At 50.4% G+C, this 27650-nt stretch overlaps 1 protein-coding gene across 1 annotated transcript in view; it reads right to left on the bottom strand.

The window, feature by feature from the left end:
- Positions 1-307: 307 nt before the first annotated feature.
- LOC137847122 (maestro heat-like repeat-containing protein family member 7) overlaps positions 308-27650 on the bottom strand; it is a 48765-nt gene continuing 21422 nt past the window's right edge. The window contains exons 4-5 of the mRNA XM_068665403.1: positions 1070-1171; positions 308-860 (exon numbers count right to left, since the gene is read on the bottom strand). Coding sequence (XP_068521504.1) covers positions 516-860; positions 1070-1171 — 447 coding nt within the window. The 3' untranslated portion in view covers positions 308-515. The remainder of the gene's footprint in view (positions 861-1069; positions 1172-27650) is intronic.

The raw sequence follows: 27650 nt of genomic DNA, 5'->3' as shown, positions 1-27650 counted from the left end.
CCAAATGCAGCCACCAGTCCTTCCCCACCTGCGCACCACAGGTCAAGTGGGGCACCTTCACAAGCTGGTTCCCTCACCACCTGCCTCCATCCCTTGGGAGGATTCACACACTCCAGGAATCTCCTGGACTCTTTCCTCTCGCTATTGTGCTTCCCCATGAGAGCAAGGGCTAGCAATCGTGACCCTGCTCCTAGCTGCTTGTAGGCTGTCTCATCTCCCTCTTCATCCTGGTTGCGTGCTCTACAACAGGCTCCCACCTTCTGTCAGCCTTACTGCCCTTTCCCCTGACTCTTCCTCAGGGACACTCAACCCTTTCAGCGGCACTGCCCAGCTCCAGGCTGGGAGGCCATTCCCTGACACCACGGGCTACTCCGTCTCCTCTCCCTCGTTCCTATGGCTGCATTGCTCCTCCGCCCCGAAGCATTTCCCTGGAGCAGGGCAAGGCATGGGGGCCTCTGCCGCTGTCCCACCAGCCCTAGCACACCCCCCACTGCCCTCACTCACCGCTGAGGATTTCATTCAGCTTCTCCTCGCTCTGGTCCTTGCAGTAGCGTGCAGCAAGACCTAGACACAGAGAATCTTATCAGAGCCCCGCTCCCCAGCACGCTCCCAGCAGCGCAGCCCCTGGCCTGGCCAGCCACGCTGTGCCCCCTCCTGCACCCTGGAGCAAGGGCCCAGTCGGGGGGCCTGGGGGCAACAGGGCAGTGCCTGGGGCTGCCAAAGGCTGCCCCAAGAGGGACCCAGGGGCTGGGCTCACCAATGAATCTGACGGCCTCAAGTCGCAAAAGGGTCTGAGTGGCCTGCAGGTAGGGCTGGCTCTGCTGCAGGTATTCTTCTACTCTGCCTCTGTCCTGCTGCAGCTGGAGAGAGAGAGAACGCAGGGTCACAGGGCTTGCACACCCTCTCCAGGGTCTCCTCCAGCATCCTGGGGGCAGGGAGGGCAGAGGGGCCTGCAGAAGAGCCCCCTGGGGCTCTGTGCTGGCAGGAAGGGAGCGAGGATGCGGATGCAGGCAGCGGGCTCTGGCCGGGCACGTTTGCCCAGCTGGGGCAAACCAAGTTGGGTCCTTACCAAGCACTCCCCAGTCCTCCACGTCTGTTCTGTCTGGGCCAAGCGCTTGAGCTCTTTGCGTCGCAGAAACTCTGCAGCCACGGCGAGAGCTTCCCCAGAGGCCTGCGGAGCAGCAGAGGTTGGGAGGTAGCAGCACAGCCTTGGGAAGGAGACCCTCTGCCCCCTCCTCTTGGCAGGGCTGCGAGCCTTTCCCAGCGTGTTATGGGAGGCTGTGGTGGGGGGCAGCGTGCACTGGGTTCAGTGGCCAAGGCAAGGCCACGGGACAGCCACCATCGGAGGCAGCTCACAATGAGAGAGATCCCAGAGATCACAGCCAGAGATCAGAGGCTGGACTCGATGATCTTGAGGTCTCTTCCAACCTAGAAATTCTGTGATCCCCCAGAGCAACCCTGTGGCATCAGCACACCCTTGCCCACCTAACTGCTCAGCTCTGAGATCTGTACCTTTGCTACACTCTCACTCTGGTGAATCAGTCATACAATTCATTACAGACCCTCAGCCACGTGCCTCAAGCCAGCCAGCAATTGACCACTGCACAAAGCTCATCTTTAGTGCTGTAGCCAAGTTAATTTATCTCCACCTTGTTCAAGTTTTTGTTACTAATGCCTGGTAAAAAAAGGGGCTTTAGGGCTTTGGGGTGACTACTTAAAGGATCAGGGGCACAGGTTGTGTTTGCCTCTGTCCTTCCGATAGGGAGGATGCACACAGAATTCCGATGCTGACAAGCAGACTCATCACATTAACACGTAGCTTCGGGACTGGTGCAACTGGTAGAACTTTGGGCTTGCTGATCATGGGAGGGTCTATGTGACACTGGCCTGCTACCACCAGATGAGATGCGCCTCCCTGTAGTGGGTTTACGTGGCAAGGTTTTGGTAGCACGGGGCCATAGGAGTGGCTTTTGTGAGAAGGATCTGGAAGCTGCCCCATGTTTGCTAAGGGCCCCTCTGCTGACCAGAGCTGAGCCAATAAGTGATGTTGTTTTGCGCCTCTGTGAGAGCATATTTAAGACAGGGAAAAAAAAAAAAAAGCTGCGCCACACAGCAGCTGGGAGAGTGAGAGGAGTGAGGAACGGCCTTGCAGGCGCCAAGGTCAGTGAAGAAGGAGGGGGAGAGGTGCTCCAGGCGCCGGAGCACAAGTCCCCTGCGGCCTGTGGTGAGGACCCTGGTGAAGCAGGTTGTCTCCCTGTAGCCTCATGGAGCACCATGGTGGAGCAGGGTTCCACGCTGCAGCGCGTGGAGGAGACCACGGTGGAGCAGGTGGCCCTGCACCGAATGAGGCTGCCGCCTGTGGAAGATCCCTACCGGAGCAGATTCCAGGCCATAACTCTAGCTTGTGTTTACCATTCAGGGTGCTGTGGCGCCCCCAAATTTGGAATTGTTACCCAAAAGGGAGGATTGTTCGCAAAAAGGGGGATTTTTTTTACCAAGAAAGGGGAAATTGTTCCCCCAAAAGAGGAAATGGTTTTGAAAAATGGGGAATTATTCCCCCAACAGTGGGAATCGTTACCGAAAAGGAGGAATTGTTCCCAAAAGTAGGGTGTTTTTCCCAAAAAGGGGGAATTGTTCCCCGCAAACGGAGGGAATTGTTTTCCCCAAAAGGGGGAATTTTTCCCCAAAATGGGAATTGTTACATAAAAGGGGGAATAGATCACAAAATGGGTGAATCTTTCTGAAACAAGGGGGAGTTGTTTCCAAATACGGGGAAATTTCCCAGAAAAGGGAGCATTGTTCCCGAAGAAAGAGGAGTTTTTCCCCAAATGGGGGGGATTTTTTCCCAAAAGGGGGGGAATTGTTCCCCAAAAAAGGGGACTCTTTCTGAAAAAAGGGGTGGTTGTTCCCAAAAATGGGGAAATTGTAAAGGGGGAATTGTTCTCAGAACTGGGGAATTGCTCCCCAAAAGGGGAATCATTACCACAAAGGGGGAATTCTTCCCCAAATAGAGTTGTATTTCGCCAAAAAGGGGGAATTGTTCCTCAAAGTCTGGGGTTGTTACCCAGAAAGGGGGAGTTTTTTGCCAAAGCAGGGGAATTTTCCCAAAAAAGGGGGGGGGGGGGGGGGGAAATTTCCCCAAACAAGGGAATATTTCCTCAGAATGGGGAGTTGTTCCCAAAAGGTGGATTGTTCCCCAAAAAGGGGGAGTCGTTCCCCAGAAGGGAGAATTTTTCCCCAGAAGTGGGAGTGTTTCCCCCAAAGGGGGCAATTGTTACCAAAAAACAGAGAATTGTTCACAAAACGGCGGAAAATTTTTCCCAACAAGGGGGAATATTCCCCCCAAATTTGGAATTGATACCCAAAAGGGAGGATTGTTCGCAAAAAGGGGGATTTTTTTTCCCAAGAAAGGTGAAATTGTTCCCCCAAAAGAGGAAATGGTTTTGAAGAATGGGGAATTATTCCCCCAACGGTGGGAATCGTTACCGAAAAGGAGGAATTGTTCCCAAAAGTAGGGTGTTTTTCCCAAAAAGAGGGAATTGTTCCCCGCAAACAGAGGGAATTGTTTTCCCCAAAATGGGAATTGTTACAGAAAAGGGGGAATAGATCACAAAGGGGGAAATTTCCCCCAAAAGGTGGACATTGTTCCCCCAAAATGAGGCATTGTTCCCCCAAAAAGGGTAACTCTTCCAAAAAAGAGGGGGTAATGGTTCAAAAAATGGGAAAATTGTTCCCCAAAGAGGGGGAACTACTAACAAAAATGGAGAATTGTTCCCCCAAATGGGACTGATTTTGAAAAAAGGGGCAGTTGTTCCCCAAAGAGTGATATTTTTCCCCAAAAAGAAGGAATTGTTCCCCAAAAAGGGTAACTCTTCCCGAAAAATGGGGAGATGTTCCCAAAAAGGGGAAAATTATTCTGCAAAGAGAGGGAACCTTTAACAAAAATGGAAAATGGTTCCCCCAAAATGGGACACTTTCCGAAAAAAAGGGGGAGTTGTTCCCAAAAAGGGGGAAATTTTTCCTCAGAAAGATGGAGAATTGTTATCAAAAATGGGGAATTGTTCCTCAAAAAGGGCGACTCTTTCGGCAAAAAGGGGGAGTTGTTCCCAGAAATGGGGAAATTGTTCCCCCAAACAGGGTAATTGTTAACAAAAATGGAGAAGTGTTCCCCAAAAATGGGACTCTTTCTGAAAGTGGGGGAGTAGTTCCCAAAAATGTGGCAAATGTTCCCCAAAAAGGGGGAATTGTTATCAGAACTGGGGAATTGTTCCCCTAAAGGGGAATCATTACAAAAAAGGGGGAATTGTTCCCAAGAGTGAGGTGTTTTTCCCCAAAAAGGGGGAATTGTTCCTAAAAGTATGTTGTTGTTACCCAGAAAGGGGGAGTTTTTCCCCCAAACAGGGGAATTTTCCCAAAAAAGGGGGAAATTTCCCAAAACAAGGGAATATTTTCCCCAAATGGGGAGTTGTTTTGCAAAAGGGGGAATTGGTCCCAAATAAGGGGGAATCGTTAACAAAAAGTGGGGAGTTGTACCCAAAAAGGGGGAATTTTTCCTTATAAAGTAGAATTGTTCCTCCAAAATGGGGAGATTTTCCCCAAAAGATGGGGAATTGTTCCCCAAAAAGGGGAGATGTCCTCAAAGCAGGGGGAACTGTTTCCAAACAATGGGGTATTCTTCACAAAAAAGGGGAATTTTCCCCAAAAGGTGGGCATTGTTGCATAAAAAGGGGAAATTGTTCCCCTAAAGGGGGATTTTTTCCCTGAAGAGGGGGAATTGTTCCCCTAAAAGGGGGAATTTTTAACAAAAACGGAGAACTGATCCCCCAAAATGGGACTCTTTCTGAAAAAAAGGGGGAGATGTTCCCCAAAAGGGGAATTGTTATGAAAAAGGGGGAATTGTTCCCAAGAGAGAGGTGTTTTTCCCCAAAAAGAGGGAATTGCTCCTAAAAGTCTGTTGTTGTTTCCTGGAGAGGGGGAGTTTTTCCCCCAAACAGGGGAATTTCCCCAAAACAAGGAACTATTTCCCCCAAATGAGGAGTTGTTTCCCAAAAGAGGGGTATTTTTCCCAATAAGGGGGAAATTTCCCCAAAAGGGGGACATTTTTCCTCAAACTGGAGAAGTTGTTCCCAAAAAGGGGGGAATTGTTCCCCAAAAGGGGGGACATTTTTCCCCAAATGGAGGAATTGTTCCCCCAAAATGGGACACTTTCCGAAAAAAAGGGGGAGTTGTTCCCAAAAAGGGGGAAAGTGTTCCTCAAAAAGATGGAGAATTGTTATCAAAAATGGGGAATTGTTCCTAGGGGGACCCATGGTCCGTTCCCTGGCAGTTCAAACCACCCTGATCCTGACGTCAAGGCATAAAGCAATGTCAGGACGGAGATTTCCACTGCTGTGGTGCTGCTAGCCCCGCAGCAGTCCTCAAAAGAGCAATATATATTTTAATAGAACTAGGTTGTTGTCTCGTTATTCCAGCAGCTCCTTCAAAGTGACTTGGTGCCATGACGCTGAGCTAACTTGGAGGCCACCAAGGACGTCTTTTCCCTGGGCCCGGTGACTGCATGGTGCCTACTCAACCAATGAAAGAGTCACAGAACCCTTGCGCTTGGAAAAGGGCCTTCAGCTCAAGTCCAAGCGTCAGCTAACACCACCAGGCCCACCACAAAACCACGGCCCTTAGCGCCAAGTCCACGCATTTCTTTAATAGCTCCAGGCCTGGGGACTCCACCAGTGCCCTGGGCAGCTGGTTCCACCCTTTCCATGAAGAAACTCTTCCTGACATCCCATCCTGTGAGTCCACCTGTGGTAGGTGCGCCCAGGTAGAAGAACTGCTCAGCCTCCTGGCAGAGCTTCGGGAGGAGGTGGGCAGGCTGAGGAGCACCAGGGAGTCGGAGAAGGTTGAACTGTACTGTGCCAGCCCTGGGACAGATGCGTCAGGCAGACACAGCAGAGGAAATGGAGGATCCCCTACCCTCTGGCCATCAGGCAGAAGGAGTGCATCTCAGTGACAAAGGGATGGAAGTTTAGATCTGCTCGGGGCAGCAGGCGAACCCTTCCTTGCCTACCTCACCTTCCTTTCAGGTGCCCTGAAACAACAGACTCTGGAACTAATGGACACACAAATGATGATTTGCATGAAGGTCCATCCAGGTTGGAGGGGGTTTTCTAGGGCAAGTCAGCCTTCACCCAGTAATCGGAACTTCCCCCAGAAGTTCGCGCAGGCACGGCGAGCAGGTAGGGCTCCTTGCCCATAAGAACAAATCCTCTAACTGCTGTCTTCCACTTGGTAGGCTACAACAGTCTACACCAGGCAGAAAACTCTCCCTAGGAGGTCTGTATCCACCCAGAGTGAGTGCCCTCTCAAAAATGCAGCAGTTCAGGTCTCCGGATGCAAGGAGTGCCTGAGCCTGTCGCTGCCCTCTGGGGCGGCGGAGACACCGTGTGTGTGAGGTGCTGGCAGGCGGATGACCAAGGTCACGGGACAGCCACCATCGGAGGCAGCTCATGCTGCCGGCCAGAGATCCCCCAGAGCAAGGCTGTGGTGTCGGCACAGCCTTGCCCACGTAACTGCTCAGCTCTGAGATCTGTACCTTTGCTACACTCTCACTCTGGTCTCTCATGTGAAAGTAGAGTGGGAGAAGGCTCCTGTGCACTGTCCTCTTCATTTTCTTCTTCCTTTGCCGCAGCACAGCCTCCGTCACTGCTTGGAAGAGGCAGATGGAGTGCTCCCGCACCTGGCTGGACTCCTGGCAGGGAGGAGGACAGGAGGAATTTCAGCATTAGCGTGGCTGATGTGAAGGGAGCTCCCAGCACTGTGAGATGCTTCAGCGCTGGATCCTTCCCAGAGGAGCTGCTCAGGGGCAGCTGCAAGGCCTGGTGCCCGTGAAGGGCAACGCAATCGGTTGCCATCGCAGGCTGCCCGCCAGCCACCCCACTTTCGCCACCAGCCGCACCAGCCATGCCCAAGCAGAGCTCCCCAGCGCCTGGGCTGACGAGGAGACTGGGAAGGCCCTGCCTGAGTGCTGCCCACAGGGCTGGGCTGAAGGGCAGCCCTCGTTACAGGGGGCCCAGCTGAGGGCTCGGGCTCCCGCAGCACACTTACGTGGTCAAAGAGTGGCAGGAGCTTCTCTCTTGTGAGAGAAGCTTCTCTCTTCCAACCAACCTCTTGTGCTGGCCTGGGGAGTGGGACTGGCCCTGTGGGCTGTACTACACCATAAATGTTTTTTCATTGTCTTTTGTATTATAAAAACAAGGAGTTCCGTTTGAGGAGCGGGAGTTGCAAAAGCTCCCTGCTGAAGTAAGGAGCTGTATAATGCTTGGCTAGACACTATGAAAAGTCTTTTGCTTAATGTAACAAAATAAGAGAACCCCCTCCCCTTCTCTCTTTCTGCATCTCAGTTGCCTCTTTTGTTCAATGACACTGTTGCAAAGCTCATGTAACCATCTCCCGATAAGTTGCTAACCTAGTGTATCAACATCCTGCCTTCCTGTCTCACGCTGGGCCAACATGATCAAATAAAAAAAAAAAAGAAGTTGAACCACAACGCCGAGGAAGACTACGGCCTTCATCTTCACGACCACCAGAGGGACAGAGACGACCCCCTAGCAACAGCGCGCGCAGTCACAGAATATACGAGGATGTGCTGCGTAATCCCGGAATTACCAAGATATAAAAAGGGACCCTGGCGGGGTTGAGGTACGCGCTGTTGGCGGAGCCGAGACTCCCCGGCCACCCAGCGCTGTTTTGCTTGCTGTTTGCTTACTCAATAAATTCATTTCTATGATTAATACAATGCTCTCTGAAAATTAATTAAGGGGGCAATTTATAACATGGGGCACAGGCACTCTGTGCTGGGGATCTCCCAGGCAAGAGAACAGGGCTCCAGCAGCTTCACGGACCTCTATTCTCCGAACCATGGCTGGCCCCAGCACGGGGGCTGCTAGGGAGGCCCAGAGCCGCCGTTGTCCCAGCAGCTGTGATGCCTTTCAAGGAGCAGGAGCTGTGGTGGCCGTGCCCAGAGCCCTGCAGCAGCCTGCGGTTGGGCCCTGCCCTGGGGCAAGCCCAGCCTGGGCTGCTGGGCTGGGCTCTGCTGGAGAGAGGGCAGGGAGGTGGGGAGAGGTGGGCAGGGGCTGGGCTGGGCTGGGCAGTGCCCGGCAGAGGGCAACAGCAGCGTCAGGGAGTGGTAGGAGCAGGCAGGGGAGGGCTCCCAGCAGGGCTTGGTGCTGCAGAGCCAGGGCTGCATGAAGGGAGCCCAGAGCTGCAGGGGCAGGGGAGAAGAGGCCACTCTGGGCCCTTGCTGGCCTGGGCAGAGCAGGAAGGGGGCCCAGGGCATTCGTCCCATCACTGCAACCTGTCAGGACCTGCAAGGCACTCATGGAGCATCCAAAGCCAGGCTCTACAGTGTGGCCACAAGCCCTGCCTGCTCCTCCTGCTGCCACACTGTGGTGGCTGCAGCAGAGGGGACCCCCAGCCAGCCCCTCTATGGGGCTCTGCCACCCGCCTTGCCCCGGCCCTCTCCAGCGCCCTTCTTGCTGCCGTCTGATGCATGCCAGGACCTCCCAGTGCGTGCCTTTCTGTCTGTCTGTCTGGACCTATGCACCTCCCATTGTTCTCCTGGTTTGCTTTCCCCTTACTCTTTGATCACTCAGACTGCTCTCACTGACCCACTTGCTGCTTTGAGCTTTGAAGTAGAAGCAGCCCAGCTTGCCCGTCTATCAGCAGTCTGTCTAGTTGTTTCCTTACCAAGATCCTTATCATTTATCATTGAATTCATATGATATGGGTTAATACTAACACTATAATTTTTAATTTCCTATCTATCAGTATAAAATACTTATTGTACAGTCATCCTTGTAGGAAGGTAAACTTCACAGGATGTTGAGGGGTTTTTGAAACAGCAAAGATCCCATGACTTGCTGCAGCTGAGCAAACCAAGCTACCAGAACGACTATGAGAAGTTCCCATGACAGTGTTCCCACATTGCCCGATTGAGGAATTTAGAAAAATATTGTTGCCAGCAGCTGGCTTCAAGGACGGGATCTATGTGACTGCTAATCACAAGGGGGTTGTTTTCTTGCAGGTGGGGTTGTTTTCTTGCAGTTGTTTGTCTGAGTGCTTTTGACCAATAATCTTGTGTGAGAACCTATCCGCCCCTGTTAAGTTTGCTATAAGAGTCAGGCTATTCGGGTAATAAAGGGAGAGCATGATCTGACCATACTAATGTCTGTCGTGTTTTCGGCCGTTCTTCCTGCAACAACAGGAGGCATACATGTTGAGCTTGCTTTGTTTTTTTGGATAATTGCTGCATGTTTTCATGTTCTTTGGTTGGAAATAGGAAAAAGCCTTCTGCACCTTTGTGCTGCCAGGTCTCTAAGGAAAGCAAGAGGGAGCTGGTGCAAAGGAGCTGTAACATCCAGCGGCAGACTTCGGTGCAGCAATCTGGTGTCAGGAAAGTAAGTGATGAAAGCACCAGATGACTAATGGGAGAAATGCCAGGGCTGGGGTGGTGAGGAGCAAGGTTGTTCATACAGTATCAGACATCAAGAGTCTGCTTGTCTTCCCTATTCAGGTCTCAAAAGGAGACAGCCTGGATCAGTATCAATTAGAAAATAATGCTCCAAACCAAAATTCAAATAAACGCATCCTTTAAGATGAGAAAAGATTTTTACTAGGTACTTTTTGAAACATTCCTCCTTAACTACAACAGGAAAGCTCTCCAATTAGCTGAAAAAAAAAGTTTTCAAGACTTGAAGAAAACTATGTAAGAGGTGTTAGGAGTTTCTGCATTTTAATGAGTTCCATGGTGTAATTTGGTGCTGTCTATGAAGCCCAGGTGCTGAGAGGAGAATGATGCAATTGCTTGAGAAAGGAAGGAAATTGCTTGCTTCAGAAGGAAAAGATGAAGAGACTTAGAGTATTAATGGGCCCCGCTGAGGACTGTTACTAACAAATCCTCCCCAGGGACATGTTAGGGCAGCTAATTGGAGGCCATGATTACAGAGAGACAAAGGCAACGTAAGGAGAAATATTTTCATAAAGCAGAAGGGCCAAAGCCAGATACCAGCTACTAGAGGGGAGATCCTGCACCACCATGTCTGGCTCAGGGCTCTTCCTGGGATCTGTGGGTTGTGGTGGGCAGTCTGATGCCATGAGAAGAACCGTGACACCTCCCAGCCTCTGCACAGGGTTGCAAGGAAGCAATGAGGCTCCATTGCAATGAGTATAATATGTCTCCTCATGAGCTCTAGCCAAGGGAACAAAAACATCGAGGCTGTTGGGGCCTGCCGTTCTTGCCAGCATCCTCTGCCTTATCCTCTGCAGGCTTTCCTATGCTGTCCCACACTTTGACCTATTTCCTTGAAGACTGCAGACACCCATCTCTGTTCACCACCTTGCTCTCATGCCGGCATTTCCATCATTTCACCAATGTCTCATGAACGTTCACAAGCTAATCCTTGAAATACAAAGGCAGGATCTGATCACAGACACTCTTTAGGTGACCTCTGGCACCACAGCACTGACTTTTGAGGGGCATTTCTTCTTCCTCGTGGCCACTGCCACCCTTTTGAGGTGCACTTCATGGGAGTTTTTTCTATCCTGCTCTTTCCTACTATCAAAGAAATGTCTATCAGGTTGGGATCCACTCATAAAGTAGGCATCGAACCTATCAGGATTCTTGTGGCTTGTCAGCCAACTAGACAGAAGTCACCACATCAGCATATTCCAAGCCATGGGTCTCCTGCTGTCCAGTCATGGACTCAAGCAGAAGGGACAGGACAACCCATATGTGGGCCTTCTTTCTGTCTGGGTCCTCCTGGGTATGGAGGCAGAGAGGATCCCACAGTCAGCATGCCAGCCAGGTGTCTTCTGTTGGCCTACCAGGGCCACTGGCAGATGTCAGCCGAAAAGTACCTATCCCAGGTCTAAGTTAAGGGTGACCTGCCACCTACAGACAGAAGTGACCTTACCGTCCCTTTCTGTGACATGTTCCTGCTGCTTCCCTTTCAACTGCAGAGACAGAAGTGACCTCACAGTGACCACCACAGTCACATTCCCCTGCTGGTGCAGGAGATTCTGAGGCAGAGCTGAGCTCATCAGAGCATTCTCCTCTGTCTCCCCCTTGTGACCTATTAGCTGATCAGATCCATGGCCCTTCACATTCATCTTTGAATGCCATGTGACTGCCCAGTAACCTCACGATCCCTGCCCTGCCCAAAAGGGCAAAGCACCTAAAGGTGAGGGTTAGGAAAAGGGTTAAAAGTGAGAAGGATAATGTACAGGAACAGGGGCTTTCAGTGTTAGGTGTTCGTGTATGGGATTAGGGCTTCCCTTTCTAGGTTAGAGATTAAGCAAATGTGTAGTGGGAGGGTAGGGTGTTCTTCTTAGGTTGTGTTCTGCTTAGGGTATGTGCAAGGTCTTTGGTTGAGGGTTTTGGTTTAGGTCTGCAAGAAGTCTAGGGCTAAATAGAGCGTTTTAATGATATCATTAAGGGCAGAGATCAGGGTAGGCAAGAGTGTAAAGGTAGGGGAAAGGGGCTATGTGCTGAGTTTTGGCTTTGAGGGATATTGTGGTCAAACATTAGAGCAGACAACTCCTGTCAGTGTGAGGAGTAGCCTTTAGGTTTAGGTATTCGGGTTACTGGCTAAAATACAGTAAGGGCCTCAACATGACTGCTTTAAGTCAGCTTTACAGTGAGATGAAAACTACCTGATCATTCTTACCTCTTCAAAATCATTAGCTTCTGCTGTCCAAGCTCCTCTTCCCTCCCCAAAATCTCACATCTCTCCTGCCCAGGCTTATCCTGAATTCACCATTCAGTCCTCTTCTTACAGGCAGCTTTCTGATGACTTTCATGAACACAGAGTATCTGTCTTACCTCTGTTGGCTACTCTGTTCCTGAGAAAGAAGCAGCTTCTAAGCCAGCATGGAGAAGGACACAAAGGTCTGTAGGACCATGGCTGTGAAGGAGGCTGGGAGATCACTTCTGCCTCTGGAGCTGACGGACCAGCAGCAGGAATGTAGCACAGATAGGGACCGTAAAGGCCTGCATATGGCATTGAAGATGATGGAGAGGTACCTTCTGTTCTGGTCAGGTGACAGACCACAGGAAGGCTGATGGGATGGGAGTCGTGCTTGAGGTATAGTTTATAAGACCATAGAATCATAGAATGGCTCATGTTGGAAGGGACCTTAAAGATCAACTAGTTCCAACCCCCTGATCATAGACAGGGATGCCCCCCATGAAATCAGGTTGCCCAGGGCCTCATCTAACCTGCTCTTGAACAGCTCCAGGGATGGGGCACCTCTCAGGTCTCTCCACAGCCTGCTCGAGTGCCTCACCTCCGTCTGAGTGAAGAACTTCCTTCTATACTCTCATCTAAATCTCTCCTGTTTTAGCTTAAAACCATTTCCCCTTCTCCTGTCATCATCTAATTCAGGAAAGAGTCACTCTCCATCCTTTTTATAAGCCCCCTCTAAGAACTGAAAGGCCACAAAGAGGTCACCCAGGAGCCTTCTCTTCTCAAGGTTTAGCATCCCCATCTCTCTCAGCCTTTCTTCATAGGAGAGGCTCCAGCCCCTTGATCATCTCTGTGGACCTCCACTGGACCTGTTCTAACAGATTCACATCCTTTTTGTGCTGGGGGCTCCAGACCTGGACGCAGGACTCCAAGTGGGGCCTCACAAGGGCAGAGCAGGGGGACAATCACCTCTCTCCACCTGCTGGCCACTCCTCTTTTGATACAGCCCAGGATGCAGTTGGCCTTCTAGCCTACAAGTGCACACTGCTGGCACATGTTGAGCTTTTTGTCCAGCAGAACCCCCAAGTCCTTCTCTGCAGGGCTGCTATTAATGAGTTCTTCTCCCAGCCTATACTCATGTCCGTAATTTTCTTGGCCCAGGGGCAGCACCTTGAACTCAAACTTGTTGAACCTCATTAGGTTCACATGGGCCCAAATTTCAAGCTTGTCCAGGATCCTTTGAATGGCATACCTTCTTCTGTTTTATCAACTACACCACTCAGCTTGGTGTCATCTGCACACTTGCTGAGAGTGCATCCGATCCCTTTGTCTGTGTCACTGATAAAGATATGAAACAGTACTGGTCCCAGGACAGACCCCTAAGGTACATCAATCGTCACCAGTCTCCAGCTGGACACAGAGCCATTGCTCACCGCTCTCTGGGTGTGACTTTCATGCCAGCTCCTTATCCACTGAATGGTCCGCCCATCAAATGCGTATCTCTCCAATTTAGAGACCAGGATGTCATTTGGCACCATGTCAAAGGCCTTACGGAATAGAAGTAGATGACATTGGTCAGTCTTCCCTCACTTGATGTGGTCACTCTGTTGTAGAAAGCCACCAGATTGGACAGGCAGGATTTACCCTTTGGTGAAGCCATGCTGGCTGTCTTGGATCACCTCTTTGTCTTGCATGTGCCTTGACGTTGATTCCAGGAGGATCTTTTCAAAGATCTTGCCAGGCACAGAAGTGAGGTTCACCATTCTGTAGTTCCCTGTGTGCTCTTTCCTAAACTTTTTAAAACCAGGAGTGCTTTTCCTTTTTCCAATCACTAGGGAGTTCACCCAACTGACAGGACTTTTCAAATGCGATGGAGGGAGGCTTGGCAACTACATCAGCCAGTTGCTGATGACCCTTGGGATGCAAGTCATCAGACCCTATAGACTTGTACATGTTGAGTTTCATCAGGTGGTCTTGAACCTGCTCTTTACTTACAGCAAGTGGGACTTTGTCCCTCCAGACGCCATCTATGGTTTCTGTGAAAGACTTGGGAAGTCTGACTGGCAGTGAAGACTGAAGAAAAGACATTGCTGAGTACCTCAGCCTTCTCCATGTCTGTCATTATCAGTTCACCCTTCTCATCCATCAGAAGGGGTACACTCACCTTGGCCTTTATTTTCTGAGCAATGTATCTATAAATCACTCCATTATTCTTTGCATCCCTCAGAAATGATTATTCTTTGCATCCCTCAGATGGCTGCATCCCTTTGCATCCATCAGAAAGCTAATCCCAATAAGATATAGGGACGTTAGGAGCAGCCTGGACAAGAGAGATGTGAGAATTTGGGGTGGGAAGTGGAGCACGTCCAGCAGAAATTACTGATTTTGTAGAGGCAAAAGGGATCATGTAATGTAGATGTTGCGGTAACACTGACTTAAAACAATCATGTATGACCCTTACCTTATTTTAACCAGTAATTTTAATCCCTAAACCTAAATGCTACTCCAACAATCTGACAGGAATCTAGTACTCTAATGCTTGAACTCAAAGTATCCCTTGAAGCAAAACTCAGGCCATAGCTGCTTTCCTTTACCTTTATTCGGGCTTCGGGACCCAGGGTGCCCTGAGCTGGAGGACCGGGACGGTGGGGATGACAAACTCCCAACCGACCCTGAACGTGTGCGGGATTTGCTACTCCACCTGGATCCCTACAAGTCCATGGGTCCGGATGGGATTCATCCCCTGGTGCTGAAAGAGCTGGTGGACGTCATCGCGGAACCTCTCTCAATTATTTTTCAACGATCCTGGGAATTTGGAGAGGTCCCGGTAGACTGGAAGCTGGCAAATGTTGCGCCGATTTTCAAGAAGGGTCAGAAAGAAGACCCTAGTAATTACAGTCCTGTCAGTCTCACATCAGTGCCTGGTAAAATCATGGAGAAGATGGTTCTCAAACTTATTGAGGCGCACCTGGGGGACAAAGCAGTCATTGGTCCCAGCCAGCATGGGTTTGTGAAGGGTAGGTCCTGCCTAACTAACCTGATTTCCTTTTATGATAAGATCACCCGTATGGTGGACCAAGGGAAACCAGCTGATGTGATTTTTTTGGACTTCAGCAAGGCTTTTGACACGGTTTCCCATAGGATCCTACTGGACAAGATGTCCACCATACAGCTAAATAAAAACATCATACGATGGGTGAGCAATTGGCTAACGGGCAGGGCCCAAAGGGTTATGGTGAATGGCGCTGCGTCAGGCTGGCGGGCGGTCACCAGTGGGGTCCCTCAAGGCTCCATTTTAGGGCCGGTACTTTTCAATATTTTTATAAATGATCTGGATGTAGGAATAGAAGGTATTTTGAGCAAGTTTGCTGATGACACCAAACTTGGAGGAGTTGTGGACTCTGTTGAGGGTGAAAAGGCCTTGCAGAGGGATCTGGATAGGTTGGAGAGCTGGGCGATCACCAACCGCATGAAGTTCAATAAGAGCAAGTGCCGGGTCCTGCACCTGGGACGGGGAAACCCTGGCTGCACGTACAGACTGGGCGATGAGACGCTGGAGAGCAGTCTAGAAGAGAGGGATCTGGGGGTCGTGGTAGACAGCAAGTTGAATATGAGCCGGCAGTGTGCCCTGGCAGCCAGGAGGGCCAACCGTGTCCTGGGGTGCATCAAGCACGGCATCGCTAGTAGGTCAAGGGAGGTGATTGTCCCGCTCTACTCTGCGCTGGTGAGGCCTCACCTCGAGTACTGTGTGCAGTTCTGGGCACCACAGTATAAAAAGGACATGAAACTGTTGGAGAGTGTCCAGAGGAGGGCTACGAAGATGGTGAAAGGCCTGGAGGGGAAGACGTACGAGGAACGGCTGAGGGCACTGGGCCTGTTCAGTCTGGAGAAGAGGAGGCTGAGGGGAGACCTCATCACAGTCTACAACTTCCTCGTAAGGGGGTGTCGAGAGGCAGGAGACCTTTTCTCCATTAACACCAGTGACAGGACCCGCGGGAATGGGGTTAAGCTGAGGCAGGGGAAATTTAGGCTTGACATCAGGAGGGGGTTCTTCACAGAGAGAGTGGTTGCACACTGGAACAGGCTCCCCAGGGAAGTGGTCACTGCACTGAGCCTGTCTGAATTTAAGAAGAGATTGGACTGTGCACTTAGTCACATGGTCTGAACTTTTGGGTAGACCTGTGCGGTGTCAAGAGTTGGACTTGATGATCCTTAAGGGTCCCTTCCAACTCAGGATATTCTATGATTCTATGATTCTATCTTCTCATCTGTTGATTATTGTATATTTTTTTAATCTAATCCTCTTATGTACCTATAGAACTAGTCTTTCTCTTTAGATAAAGACAATAAGAATGCCATCAGAAATTCATTGTTTTCAGCTACTGTCTCATTCCATCTCCTCTGCAGCTGGGGGAGCAGCCCCAGCACACAGGAGGGGCTCAGCGCCAAAAGCCCACCTACCACATTGAGGAGCAGCCCTAGTGGCCCTCAGGGCTGCCCCTCACTGCACGCTGGGCTCTGCCTGTCTGCTGTCTAATTTTAATCCCTAAAACTCAATGCTACTCCAACACTCTGACAAGAATCAACTACTCTAATGCTTGCTTGAATTCAAAGTATCCCTTGATGCAAAATTCAGGCAATAGCCCCTTTCCTTTACCATTACTCTTCTGCTCACCCTAATCCCTTCCCTTAACATTGGCATTAAAATGCTCTATTTAACCCTAGACTTCTTGGCAGACCTAACCAAAACACTAAATCACAGAGCTCCTCCATACCATAACCATAGAAGTGATACCCACAGAAGGACATCAAACCTTCCCATGAAACCTTTGTTTACTCTCTAACCCACAAAGGTGAGCCCTAGTCCCATGGTAAGTAGAAAGTGGTGAGCTCCGCCTCAGGATCTCCTGTCCCAGCAGGAGGAACGTGACTGTGGAAATGACTGTGAGGTCAGCAGGTTGATAGGGCAGCAGCAGGAACCTGCCACAGAAAGGGACTGTGAGGTCACTTCTGTCTGCAATACCTGCCAAGTCACCCTTGACTTCTCACTGGGATCTGTACGTTTCATCTGACATCTGCCAGTGGCCCTGGTAGGCCAGCAGAAGGCACCTGGCTGGCATGCTGACTGTGGGATCCCCTCTGCTTACCTACCCATGAGGATCTGTGCAGAAAGAAGGCCCACATGTGGGTTGTCCTGTCCCTTCTGCTTGAGTCCATGACTGGACAGCAGGAGGCACAAGATTTGGGTGTGTCTAGCCAAGAAGCTGCAAGGCCAGCGGCAGGCCCATGGCTTGGACGATGCTGGTGAGGCGACTTCTGTCTGGTTGGCTGACAGGCCTCAAGAAGGCTGATGCGTTGCGATGCCTGCTTTAGGAGTGGTTTCCACCCTGATGGAGCTTTCTTTCATAGTAGGAAAGAGCAGGAGAGAAAAAACTTCCAGAAATTGCACCTTGGAAGGTTGGCCTTGGCCACAAGGAGGAAGAAATGTCTCTCAAAAGTTAGTGCTGTGTTGCCAGAGGTCACCCAAAGAGTGTCTTTGATCAGACCATGGCTTTGTGTTTCAAGGAACAGATGGTGATGATTGACGAGATATCAGTGAAATCACAGCAATGCCAGGATGAGAGTAAGGTGGTGAACACAGATGAGTGTCTGCAGACTTCAAGGAAATAGGACAAAGTGTGGGACAGCAAAGGAAAGTCTGGAGAGAACAAAGAGGTAGGTGATGGCAAGAAGGACATTTTCATCCACTTGGCTAGAGCTTATGAGGAAATGAAATACAGTCATTGCAATGGGGCCTCACTGCTTTCTTGTGACCCCATGCAGAGGCAGGGAGGTGTCATACCATTGCTCTTCCCATGGCATCACACTACCCACCACATCCCACAGACCCCCAGGAAGAGCCCTGAGCCAGACATGGGGGTGCAGGATCTTCTCTCCCAGTGCCTAGGGCCAGCCCTTGACCCTTTTACTTCACCAAAACAAACCAAGAATTTTCTCAGCACAGTGCCTTTGCCTGTCTTTAATTATGGCCTCCAATTAGCTGCCCTAAGAAGTCCCTGGGGAAGCTGTCTTAGTAACAGCCCTCAGTGGGGCCCATTAGTATTCCAAGTCACTTCAACTTTTCCTTCTGACTTCACCTTCTTATATAGTTGCATTGATGTGGGTAGTTAGGGTCTGGCGGCCGGAAGATGTCGTGCTGTACGGAAAGGTGGAGCCCCTCCCTTGATGGACAGTAGTGTGTGGTCTGTGATGTAAGCAAGCGGAAGTGACACTATGGGCCTCGGCTATATAACCCCATGGGACTCGACAATAAACGCCATTTGCCATCTACCACATTGGTGTCTGTGAGCCGATGGACTGAGCAGCCTGGGGTTGGTTGCCGTGCCGTTCCTGAACCAGGTTGCCACTTCCCCCTGAAGGCAACAAGTGGTGCCGAAACCTGGGAAAACTCCTGGATTCGGGTGAACGGCTGCCAGAGCGGCGGGACCAGCCTGGCGGGGAGGACGCTCCCGGACCAACAAGGAAGATGGAAATCCTTGTGAAGGTCGTATCAAAATTGTGGAAGCTATGGGGTGGCTCAGCTGAGGAAGCCAGGGGTGCTGGTGGGGAACCAGAATCTGAGGAAATCTGGGAGAGACCACGGCCATGTGCGCCCCAGTATGGTGCTGAACTAGAAGACGAAGAGTCGGGTGAAGAAGCCTCCAGCGGGAATGGGGATAAAGTGCTAGGTTTTACTAACACGTGGAAATGCAAGAAAGAGAACGGTTGCGGGGACGACCGGGGAGTAGGTAGAAGCGTGAGAGAGGGGCAGAGAGCCGATCGGAACGGCCATCCGAAAAAACGCTCCTGTGGGGCAAACGCCTCGCTGAGAAGGCGGCGGGGCGAACCACGAGGCAGAGAGTGGCCCGCCTGCAGGGGGGGGGGGCGGGGCCGGAGTAGGGAGCGGCCCCCCCGCAGGGGCAGTGGGCAGGGCCTGAACTCGATGAGAGGGTACCGGGACTCGGAGGTGAGCAGTCAGCTGAGCTCCGACTCCGGATCAGATACCGATTCAAATTCGGAGGAGGAAATGGGGACAGATAGAAAAAATATCCCCATCCGAAATAAAGCTGCACCGCGAGGCGGAGAAATTCCTCTCATGGATTGGAGGAAAATTAAGATTGCGTGCGCCGTCTGGGCTCTATCGGCCATGCTAGCGTTCCTGGTCTGGGTGACAGACGGGGGCCAGAGGGTTGACTCACCAATAAACCCTAAAGATGTACAGGCGATTGTTAAAGCCATTGTGGATAAAGGGCTTCATTCTGCAATGGTCTCCACCCTCATAGATGGTGTTTTCAGGGGAGACAACATGCTCCTGTTTGATATAAAACAAACTTGTGGACTGATCTTTGATGGGGGGGGGGATGATCATTTTTAAACGAGAATGGGGGGACAACTGTATGAGACAACTGGCCCAAGTAACTGGGGCGGATCACACACTGTATGGCTCTAGCCTGCAGCGGCTAATGGGTATGGACCCAACAGTGATCACCCCCCAGGCACAAGTCCAGGGCATGAGGGCCCATGAAGTTATGGCAACTTGTGCGGCCAGAGAAGCTCCAAACAGCTGACACCCCAACTTCCAGTGGAAAATGCTGCCTCAAGGAATGATCAACTCGCCTACTATCTGCCAGATCACGGTGGATCGGGCGCTGGCACCAGTTTGGCACAGTGACCAGACCGCGACTCAGAATAAAACTAATGAAAACTGAGTTTCTGTTCACAGGAACGGATCATCGGGCACCCCTGTAATCTGTATACCCCGGTGACAAGAGAAGACAGTAAGTCAGCAAGCGTCCTGTCTAAGCCTGAGCGTTCCACACTGGCAGAATCCAGACAACAGCGAAGCGGCCTCCATGGGTGGGGGGCTGCGATGCCTTTGTGTGATCTTATCTTTGGACCTTGTATACTAAATATGCTTGTGTTGTTTGTTAAAAGTTGGTTAGAGAAAGTTTACATTATGTTGGTAGAACACCAACAACTACTTTAAGAGTGTATTTACTCAGGGTTACCAGTTACCTCCTAGTTTTCTCCTGGTTATTGTGCCTTATGTTTTTTATTTAAGTTATGATGTCTACGTCTTAAGATTGTTATATTTTAGCTAATTTGGTTGTGCATAGGGAGGGGGGAGATGTGGGTAGTTAGGGTCTGGCGGCCGGAAGATGTAGTGATGTACGGAAAGGTGGAGCCCCTCCCTTGATGGACAGTAGTGTGTGGAGTGTGATGTAAGCAAGCGGAAGTGACGTTGTGGGCCTCGGGTATATAACCCCATGTGACTCGACAATAAACGCCATTTGCCATCCACCACATTGGTGTCTGTGAGTCGATGGACCGAACGGCCTGGGGTTGGTCGCCGTGCCGTTCCTGAACCAGGTCGCCACTGCCCCCTGAAGGCAACACATCATTCTCCTCTCAGTACCTGAGCTTCATATTCTCAGCACCAAAATACACCATGGAACTTATTAAAATGTGGAAACTCCTAAGGAGCCATATCTCTCCCACAGTTTTCTTCAAGTCTTCAAGGGTTGTACAACTAATTGGAGAGCTTTCATTGTACAGTTAAGGAGGAAGATTTCAAAGAGTATCTATTAGAAATATTTCTCATTTTAAAGGGTGAATTTTGTTGTGTTTCAGTTCAGATCATCATTCTCCAATTGACAGAGATCCAGGGTTACTCCTAAGGAGCTACGCATAGGGAACAAAAGCAGACTCTTGAGGTCTGACACTGCATGGACAATCTTGTTCCTCACCACCTCAGCCCTGCCATTTCTCTCATTGGCTACCTGGTCCTTGCATCACTTTTACTTACACCAGACAGAAGTCTTCAGCTTGATGTTACAGCTCCTTTGCACCAGCTCCCACTTGCTTTCCTTAGAGACCTGGCTGCATTCAGGCACAGACAGGTTTTTCCTACTTCAGATCGAAGAATATGAAATCATGCTGTGATTTTCAAAAAACAAACAAACAAGCAAAAAACAAAAACAAAAACAAAACAATACAAAACAAAACAAAAACAAACAAACAAACAAACAAACAAAACAGAGCAAGCTCCTCATCTTGTATGTTTCCTGTGAGGTTTATCTTTCCAAAAGGATGACAGACCTATTTTAAACTGATAGATAAGAAATTATAAATAATATTGTTGGTATTAACACATATCATATAAATTCAAAGATAAATAATGAGTTTCTTACTAAAGAAAATATCAGACAGACTGCTGGCAGATGGGCAAGCTGGGCTACTTCTACCTGAAGCTCAAAGCAGCAACTGTGTCCATGAGAGCAGTCTAATAATTAAAGAGTAAGGGGAGGACAAACCAGGAGAACAATGGGAATTGCAGAGATGCAGACAAGGAGCTGGAAAGGGGACGTTCAGCAGGATCTGTTGAATCAAGACATGTGGGTGTACCTGGAAGATGAGGGAGCACACCACGATAGACAAAGTGATGACAAAGCAAGTACAGGTGAACTTCAGAATTTCTTCTCCTGCAATAAATATACATCCTGAATATTCACATTTCTTCATGATATCCATTACACTTCGTGTGAAATGTTTTACAGAAAGGATTGAAACATTTGAGGCGATGAGTAGTTGCTCTTTTACTTAAGTACTAAAGAAATTACTGGGTATTCAGGCAGAGCTTTGCTGTCAGACAATAAGCAAGCAGGACATGCAAGAGACCAGAGCCCTTTGGAGGATTCATATGGAACCAGGTGGAGATACCAGAGCACCTCCACTGCCAGCATTGGTCTTTGTCCCAACATCTCCCACCCAGCCCAACACAAGAAACCCCTTCAAAGACTACACCCTAGTTCAGTGGGTTCTTGGGATTCACCTGAAGTTGAAATGGCAACTGGAAAACCCAATATACTCTCCCTTATTCCTAGTTGACAGCTGAACATCCATTTACCATCATGGGTCATCTGTGGCAAACTCCGGCTGAAAGACTCAAGAGCAGGACACTTCAAATGGTTGAGAAAGAACCCATCAGTGTATCCCAGTTTGGGAATCATTCCCTTCGAACAGGGATATGAAAGTCAAAAATGTGAATTGACCCGTCACATCAATGCACACAGTAAAGTAAACTCATATGTATTGTGCTGGAGTCTCAGAAGGCAAAAAGTATTGCATTGTGCCTCAGACCAATCAATGAGAACCTAATCCAGTTCATCTCTGAGATAAAGCAAACACTCCAAGAATTGTGAGGAATGTTCAGTTGTGGCCTAACACGAAGAAGGATGTAAATCACTGGTTGTCGCATTAAAGGGGTGTAGCTGATTAACCGTCACGGGCCCGTTTGGATTCAGAGTACTGAACCAGTCGGACATTCACCAAAACTGGGGGTCCGTTCGGACATTCACCAAAAACGTAATAACCGCCTGGGGGTCCACTCAGACATTCACCAAAAACGTATTAACCACCTGGGGGTCCGTTCAGACATTCACCAACAATGCATTAACCGTCTGGGGGTCTGGTTAGATTCAGAACACTGAACTATCACGGATAACCACCCTCACCCTAGTCGCACTTAATGAGAGCTATCACAATGCAATCAAGTATGGTTTATTACAGCAACAGATAATCAGGTTCTTTTGGATTGCCGGTGATAGTGACTATCTGCAAAAGCAAGCTAGTATGCATGAAATACACAGGTGTTATAGGTGTTACAGATGTTATACAGGTGTTGTAGGTGTTATAGATGTTATAGATGTTATAGATGTTATAGATGTTATAGATGTTACAGATGTTATAGGTGTTATAGGTGTTACAGGTGTTACAGGTGTTACAGGTGTTACAGGTGCGCAGCCTAGAAATAAACACGTTAAAAGGATCAAAGACTCTATAGAGATTTATAAGCAAGTATTCAGATCTCACCCAAAGGCGTCCCAATGGGGGGGGAAGAGAGGCTCAGCCCGTCGACTGATCCCAGGAGTCAGGAGGTCCTAAGGATGTTGTATGTCCTCGGGATGGTATCTCCCCTTACGATGGTATCTTCCCTAACATCCCCTCTCTCTTGGGCCAATTTATATTATTTTCTGTCTTCTAGGTGGAGCTTGAGTGGCTCTAGTCAAGCATATCTTAGTTATGATTGGTGTAAAGTTTTCCCGTCTCCGTTTAAAGTAATAGGCTCCGAGAAATTCAGAGCGCATGCTCAGTGAGGGGTGGTCGCACCTTGGAGGCGGGTAGCTTTTGGGATGGAGGTGTGTTTTGGTATTATAATGATATTATAATGAGCAAAAGTACACTAGGGTACAGCATTTGTCAAAACATGACAGGTCTTTGGCTTAGGGTGGCAAAAAGTGCAGCTTTGTGCACAAGAACAATCGAGGCCCCACCTGATTACAGAGCCTAGCCGTGGTGTCTCCACTCCACTCCACGCTCTGTGGTGTTCCTTAGAGCTAGCACACCAAGTTTCCCCAGCGCGATAGCATCTAAGGTTGGGAGCCTAGGGAACGCTCAGGTAATGCAGTTATGCCCTACCCTGAAAGCCTCTTCAATGCTGTACCTTTTCCTTAAAAACGTGAATGTTAGTTTTATTTTCCTAGTTACTTCAGGCATTTACACCACACTGGTGAAGGAAGTGTCTTTTTGTGTCATAACCAATCTGGATTACAAAAGTACCACAACACCTAAACGTCCCATGGCTCTCTAATCCCATGGGGCAGGGGAGAGGGAGCTGAACAACAAGGGATGCATTTGGGTGTGGAAGGTGGGGCCCAGCTGAGACAAGGAGTCAAGGCAGTGATGTGGGGGAGGTCAGGAGAAGCAGCCCAACGGGTGGTGCTGCTTGTGAGGGCACCTTTGTGCCAGCAGCCTGAGTGGGTAGCAGCTGCATGCAGGTGAGGGGAGGCCAGGAAGCACATGCCAAAAGCGTTCCTGCCAGCAGAGCCAAGGCTGGGTCTGAGGCCAAGGGGAGAGGCAGGCCCAGGGCAGGGGGCTGCAAGGGCCATGCTGAGCTCCCTTGTGGGTAGTTAGGGTCTGGCGGCCGGAAGATGTCGCGCTGTACAGAAAGGTGGAGCCCGTCCCTTGATGGACAGTAGTGCGTGGTCTGTGATGTAAGCAAGCGGAAGTGACATTGTTGGCCTCGGCTATATAACCCCATGTGACTCGACAATAAACCCCATTTGCCATCTACCACATTGGTGTCTGTGAGCTGATGGACCGAGCGGCCTCGGGTTGGTCGCCATGCCGTTCCTGAACCAGGTCGCCACTGCCCCCTGAAGGCAACACTCCATGCCCCTACAGCAGCGTCACTGGCCCTCAGCATATGTGCTGGCAGGCATGCACTGGGAGGTCCTGGCATGTATCACAGAGCAGCAAGGAGGGCACTGGAGAGGGCCGGGGTGAGGCGGGTGGCAGAGCCCCATGCAGGGGCTGGCCCTGCAGTAGAGGGGCTGGGCAGTCCCCTCTACTGCAGCCACTACAGGGAGCATGGCAGGAGGAGGAGCAGGCAGGGCTCTTGGTTGCCATACTGCAGACAATCCCTGAACTGGGAGGCAAAGCTTTTCCTGCTCTGCAGGCCCAGCAGCTCGTGCTTCGCACCACATCCCATGCCTTTGCCTTCCCCCTGTGCACTACAGTGCAGAGCCTGGCCCTGGATGCTCCGTGACCTCCTTGCAGGTCCTGGCAGGCTGCAGTGAGGAGATGAATGCCCTGGGCCCCCTTCCTGCTCTGCCCAGCCCAGCAAGAGCCCAGAGCGGCCTCCTCTCCCCTGCCCTTGCTGAGATGGGGAAGATGCTAAAACTCACTTGGCCAATGGATGAGGGAAGGATGAACAACACATTAAGGAAGGATGAACAACTTGTTGGCAGGAAACAAGGCAAAGAGAAACAAAAACTTCTAAATACTGTCCAACAGCAGGTCAAAGTCCAGAAAGGTAGAAAGTTTAACCTCCTCTTCCTCATTGCCTTCATCCTGAAAGACCCCTGCCCACGACCACCAGGCTACACTGTGCAGGCTCAACCAGAAGGAGCTAAGGGCAGGGAGTATGGAAATGAGTACTTGGAAGAGGTCCTCCTTTTCAGGGAAAATAATGAGTATGTATTAGAGCTCATGTAATATGTAACAGGATCATGTATAAAGTTGTGAGAGACGACCGGGCAGGAGCACAGTTTTTGAGGGAAGCTATTCCCAGTGCGCCCAGTGCACCACAATAAAGTATACCTCCTTTACAACCCTATGGTTGTGGAGTCTTTTCTGCGCATCACTGCAGCTATGGGCTCCCTTCACACAGCCCTGGCTCTGCAGCACCAAGCCCTGCTGGGAGGCCTCCCCTGCATGCTCCCACCACTCCCTGACGCTGCTGTTGCCCTCTGCTGGGCACTGCCCAGCCCAGCCCAGCCCCTGCCCACCTCTCCCCACCACCCTGCCCTCTCCCCAGCCCAGCCCAGCCCAGCAGCCCAGGCTGGGCTTGCCCCAGGGCAGGGCCCAACCGCAGGCTGCTGCAGAGCTCTGGGCATGGCCACCACAAGCCCAGGCCCTCGCAAGGCACTGCAGCTGTTGGGACAAACGTGGCTCTAGGCCTCCTGAGCAGGCCCCGCTCTGGGGCCAGCCATGCCACAGGAAATGGAGGTCCATGGAGCTGCAGGAGCCCAGGTCTCTTGCCTGGGAGATCCCTAGCACGGAGTGTCTGTGCCCCACAGGGTCAGCCCCACTCCCCAGGCCAGCACGAGGCCTGGCCCAGGCACAGAGCAGCTCCAGGTTCCTCTCCAGGATGTCATTTGCCATCAGCCCCACCACCAGTGGACACTCTCAGGCATGTAAGTCAAAGGCCAGTTATTTTTTGCTGAGCCATGTGCATGCAAGAAGGCAGTTCTTCCAAGTCCATCCCTTGGTCCTACACAGATCACTCTGGGTCTCTGTCATGGTGATTCCCATGGTGATTAACCAACCTGATACCCTTCTACAATGAGATGACTGGCTAGATGGATGAAGGGAGAGCAATGGATGTTACCTACCATGACTTCAGCAAGGCTTTTGACACTATCTCCCATAACATCCCTCTGGACAAGCTCTGGAAATCTGGGATCCATGAGTGGACAGTGGGATGGATTGAGAACGGGCTGAATGGCAGAGCTCAGAGGGTTGTGCTCAATGGTGCTGAGCCTAGTTGGAGGCCTGTGGCTAGTGGTGTTGCCCAGGGGTCAGTACTGGGTCCAGGGCTACTCAGCTTATTAATCAATGACCTGGATGAAGGGAAAGAGTGCTCCCTCAGCAAGTTTACGGACAATACAAAGCTTGTTGGAGTGGCTGACACACCAGAGACCTGTGTGGCCATTCAGAGGCACCTAGACAAGCTGGAGAGATTGTCGGAGAGGAACCTTATGAGGTTCTACAAGGGCAAGTGCAGGGTCCTGCACCTAGGTGGGAATAACCCCAAGCACCATTGCTGGCTGGGGGCTGACCTTCTGGAGAGCAGCTCTACAGAGAAAGACCTGGGAGTACTGGTGGACAGCAGGCTGCCCATGTGTCAGCAATGGGCCCTTGTGACTGAGAAGGCCAATGACATCCTTGCCTGCATCAAGAGGAGTGTGAACAGCAGGTCAAGAGAGGTGGTCCTCCTCCTCTACTCAGATCTGGTGAGACCACACCTGGAATACTGCGTGTAGTTCTGGGCTCCCCAGTACAGGAGGGGCATAGAATGTCTGGAGAGGGTCCAGCATAGAGCCACAAAGATGTTTAAGGGTTTGGAGCATCTGTCCTCTGAGGAAAGACTAAGCACGCTGGGCCTGTTTAGCTTGGAGAAGAGGAGATTGAGAAGGGATCTTATCAACCTCTACAAATACCTGAGGGGACAATGTAAAGAGGATGGGGCCAAACTCTTCTTAGTGGTGGCCAGTGATAGGACAAGGGGTAATGGGTACAAATTTAACCACAGGAGGTTTCATTGCCATATGAGGAAAAACTTCTTCACAGTCCAGGTGACAGAGCACTGGAACAGGCTGCCCAGAGAGGTTGTGGAGTCTCCTTCTTCGGAGATATTCAAAACCCACCTGGATGCAATCCTGTGTAACATGCTCTAGGTGGCCCTGCTTGAGCAGGGGGTGTGGATTAAATGATCTCTGGAGGCCATCCAACCTCAGCCATTCTCTGATTCTGTGACTCTGTGACATAACGATCATTTAAATAAAAAGTAAAAGGAAGAAAATAAAAAACAAACAAACCAAAGAACCAGAGACATTGCAGAAGCACAGAGAGAGAAAGAAAAAATAATCGTAATTACTCTCTACTTCCCATCATCGAGTGATGTTCAGTAGTAATGTTCTGGGAAGCAGAGCCTGCGTACACACAGTGTTTTTTTGAGAGGACAGACATCTTCAAAATAAGGGCCCCCTGTCTCCCACCCCTTTCCCACCTTTTATTGCTGTGTGACCTCATATGGTATGGAATATCCCTTTGGCTGTTTTAGGTCAGCAGCAGTGATGTCCCCTCCCCACTTCTTGCCCACCTCCAGACTACTGGCTCTGGGGGATTTGGAGGGAGACTTGGTGTGTCAGTATTGCTCAGCAATAGACCAAAGAGTAGTATGATATCAGGGCTGTTCTAGAAAAAAGTACCAAGCACAACACTATATGGGCTGCTGCAGGGAAAGTTAACTCCATCCCAGCCAGACTCAGTACGTTCCCTAAGGTACCAGATACCCCTCTCTGTGGTGATCCACTTGCCTGGTTGACATACAAGATCTTCCTTGAAGGGATACCTTTCCTTGATGCCTGACAAGGGTCACCTCCAGAAGGTGAAGCTGTGTGCTACTTTTCCAGTCCGTCTGTCAATCACCCCTTCCCTAGAGGAGGATCCCAGCTGCTTGGCTTCCCTGCCCTCTAAGTCTAGGCTACTGGCCCCATTCTCCCAGCACTGGGGCAGCCAAGTGACAATGTG

Source organism: Anas acuta, chromosome W (assembly GCF_963932015.1).
Source record: "Anas acuta chromosome W, bAnaAcu1.1, whole genome shotgun sequence".
Taxonomy (NCBI): Eukaryota; Metazoa; Chordata; class Aves; order Anseriformes; family Anatidae; genus Anas; species Anas acuta.
Note: the sequence above shows the minus strand (reverse complement) of the source record. Positions and strands in the feature narration are given on the sequence as shown.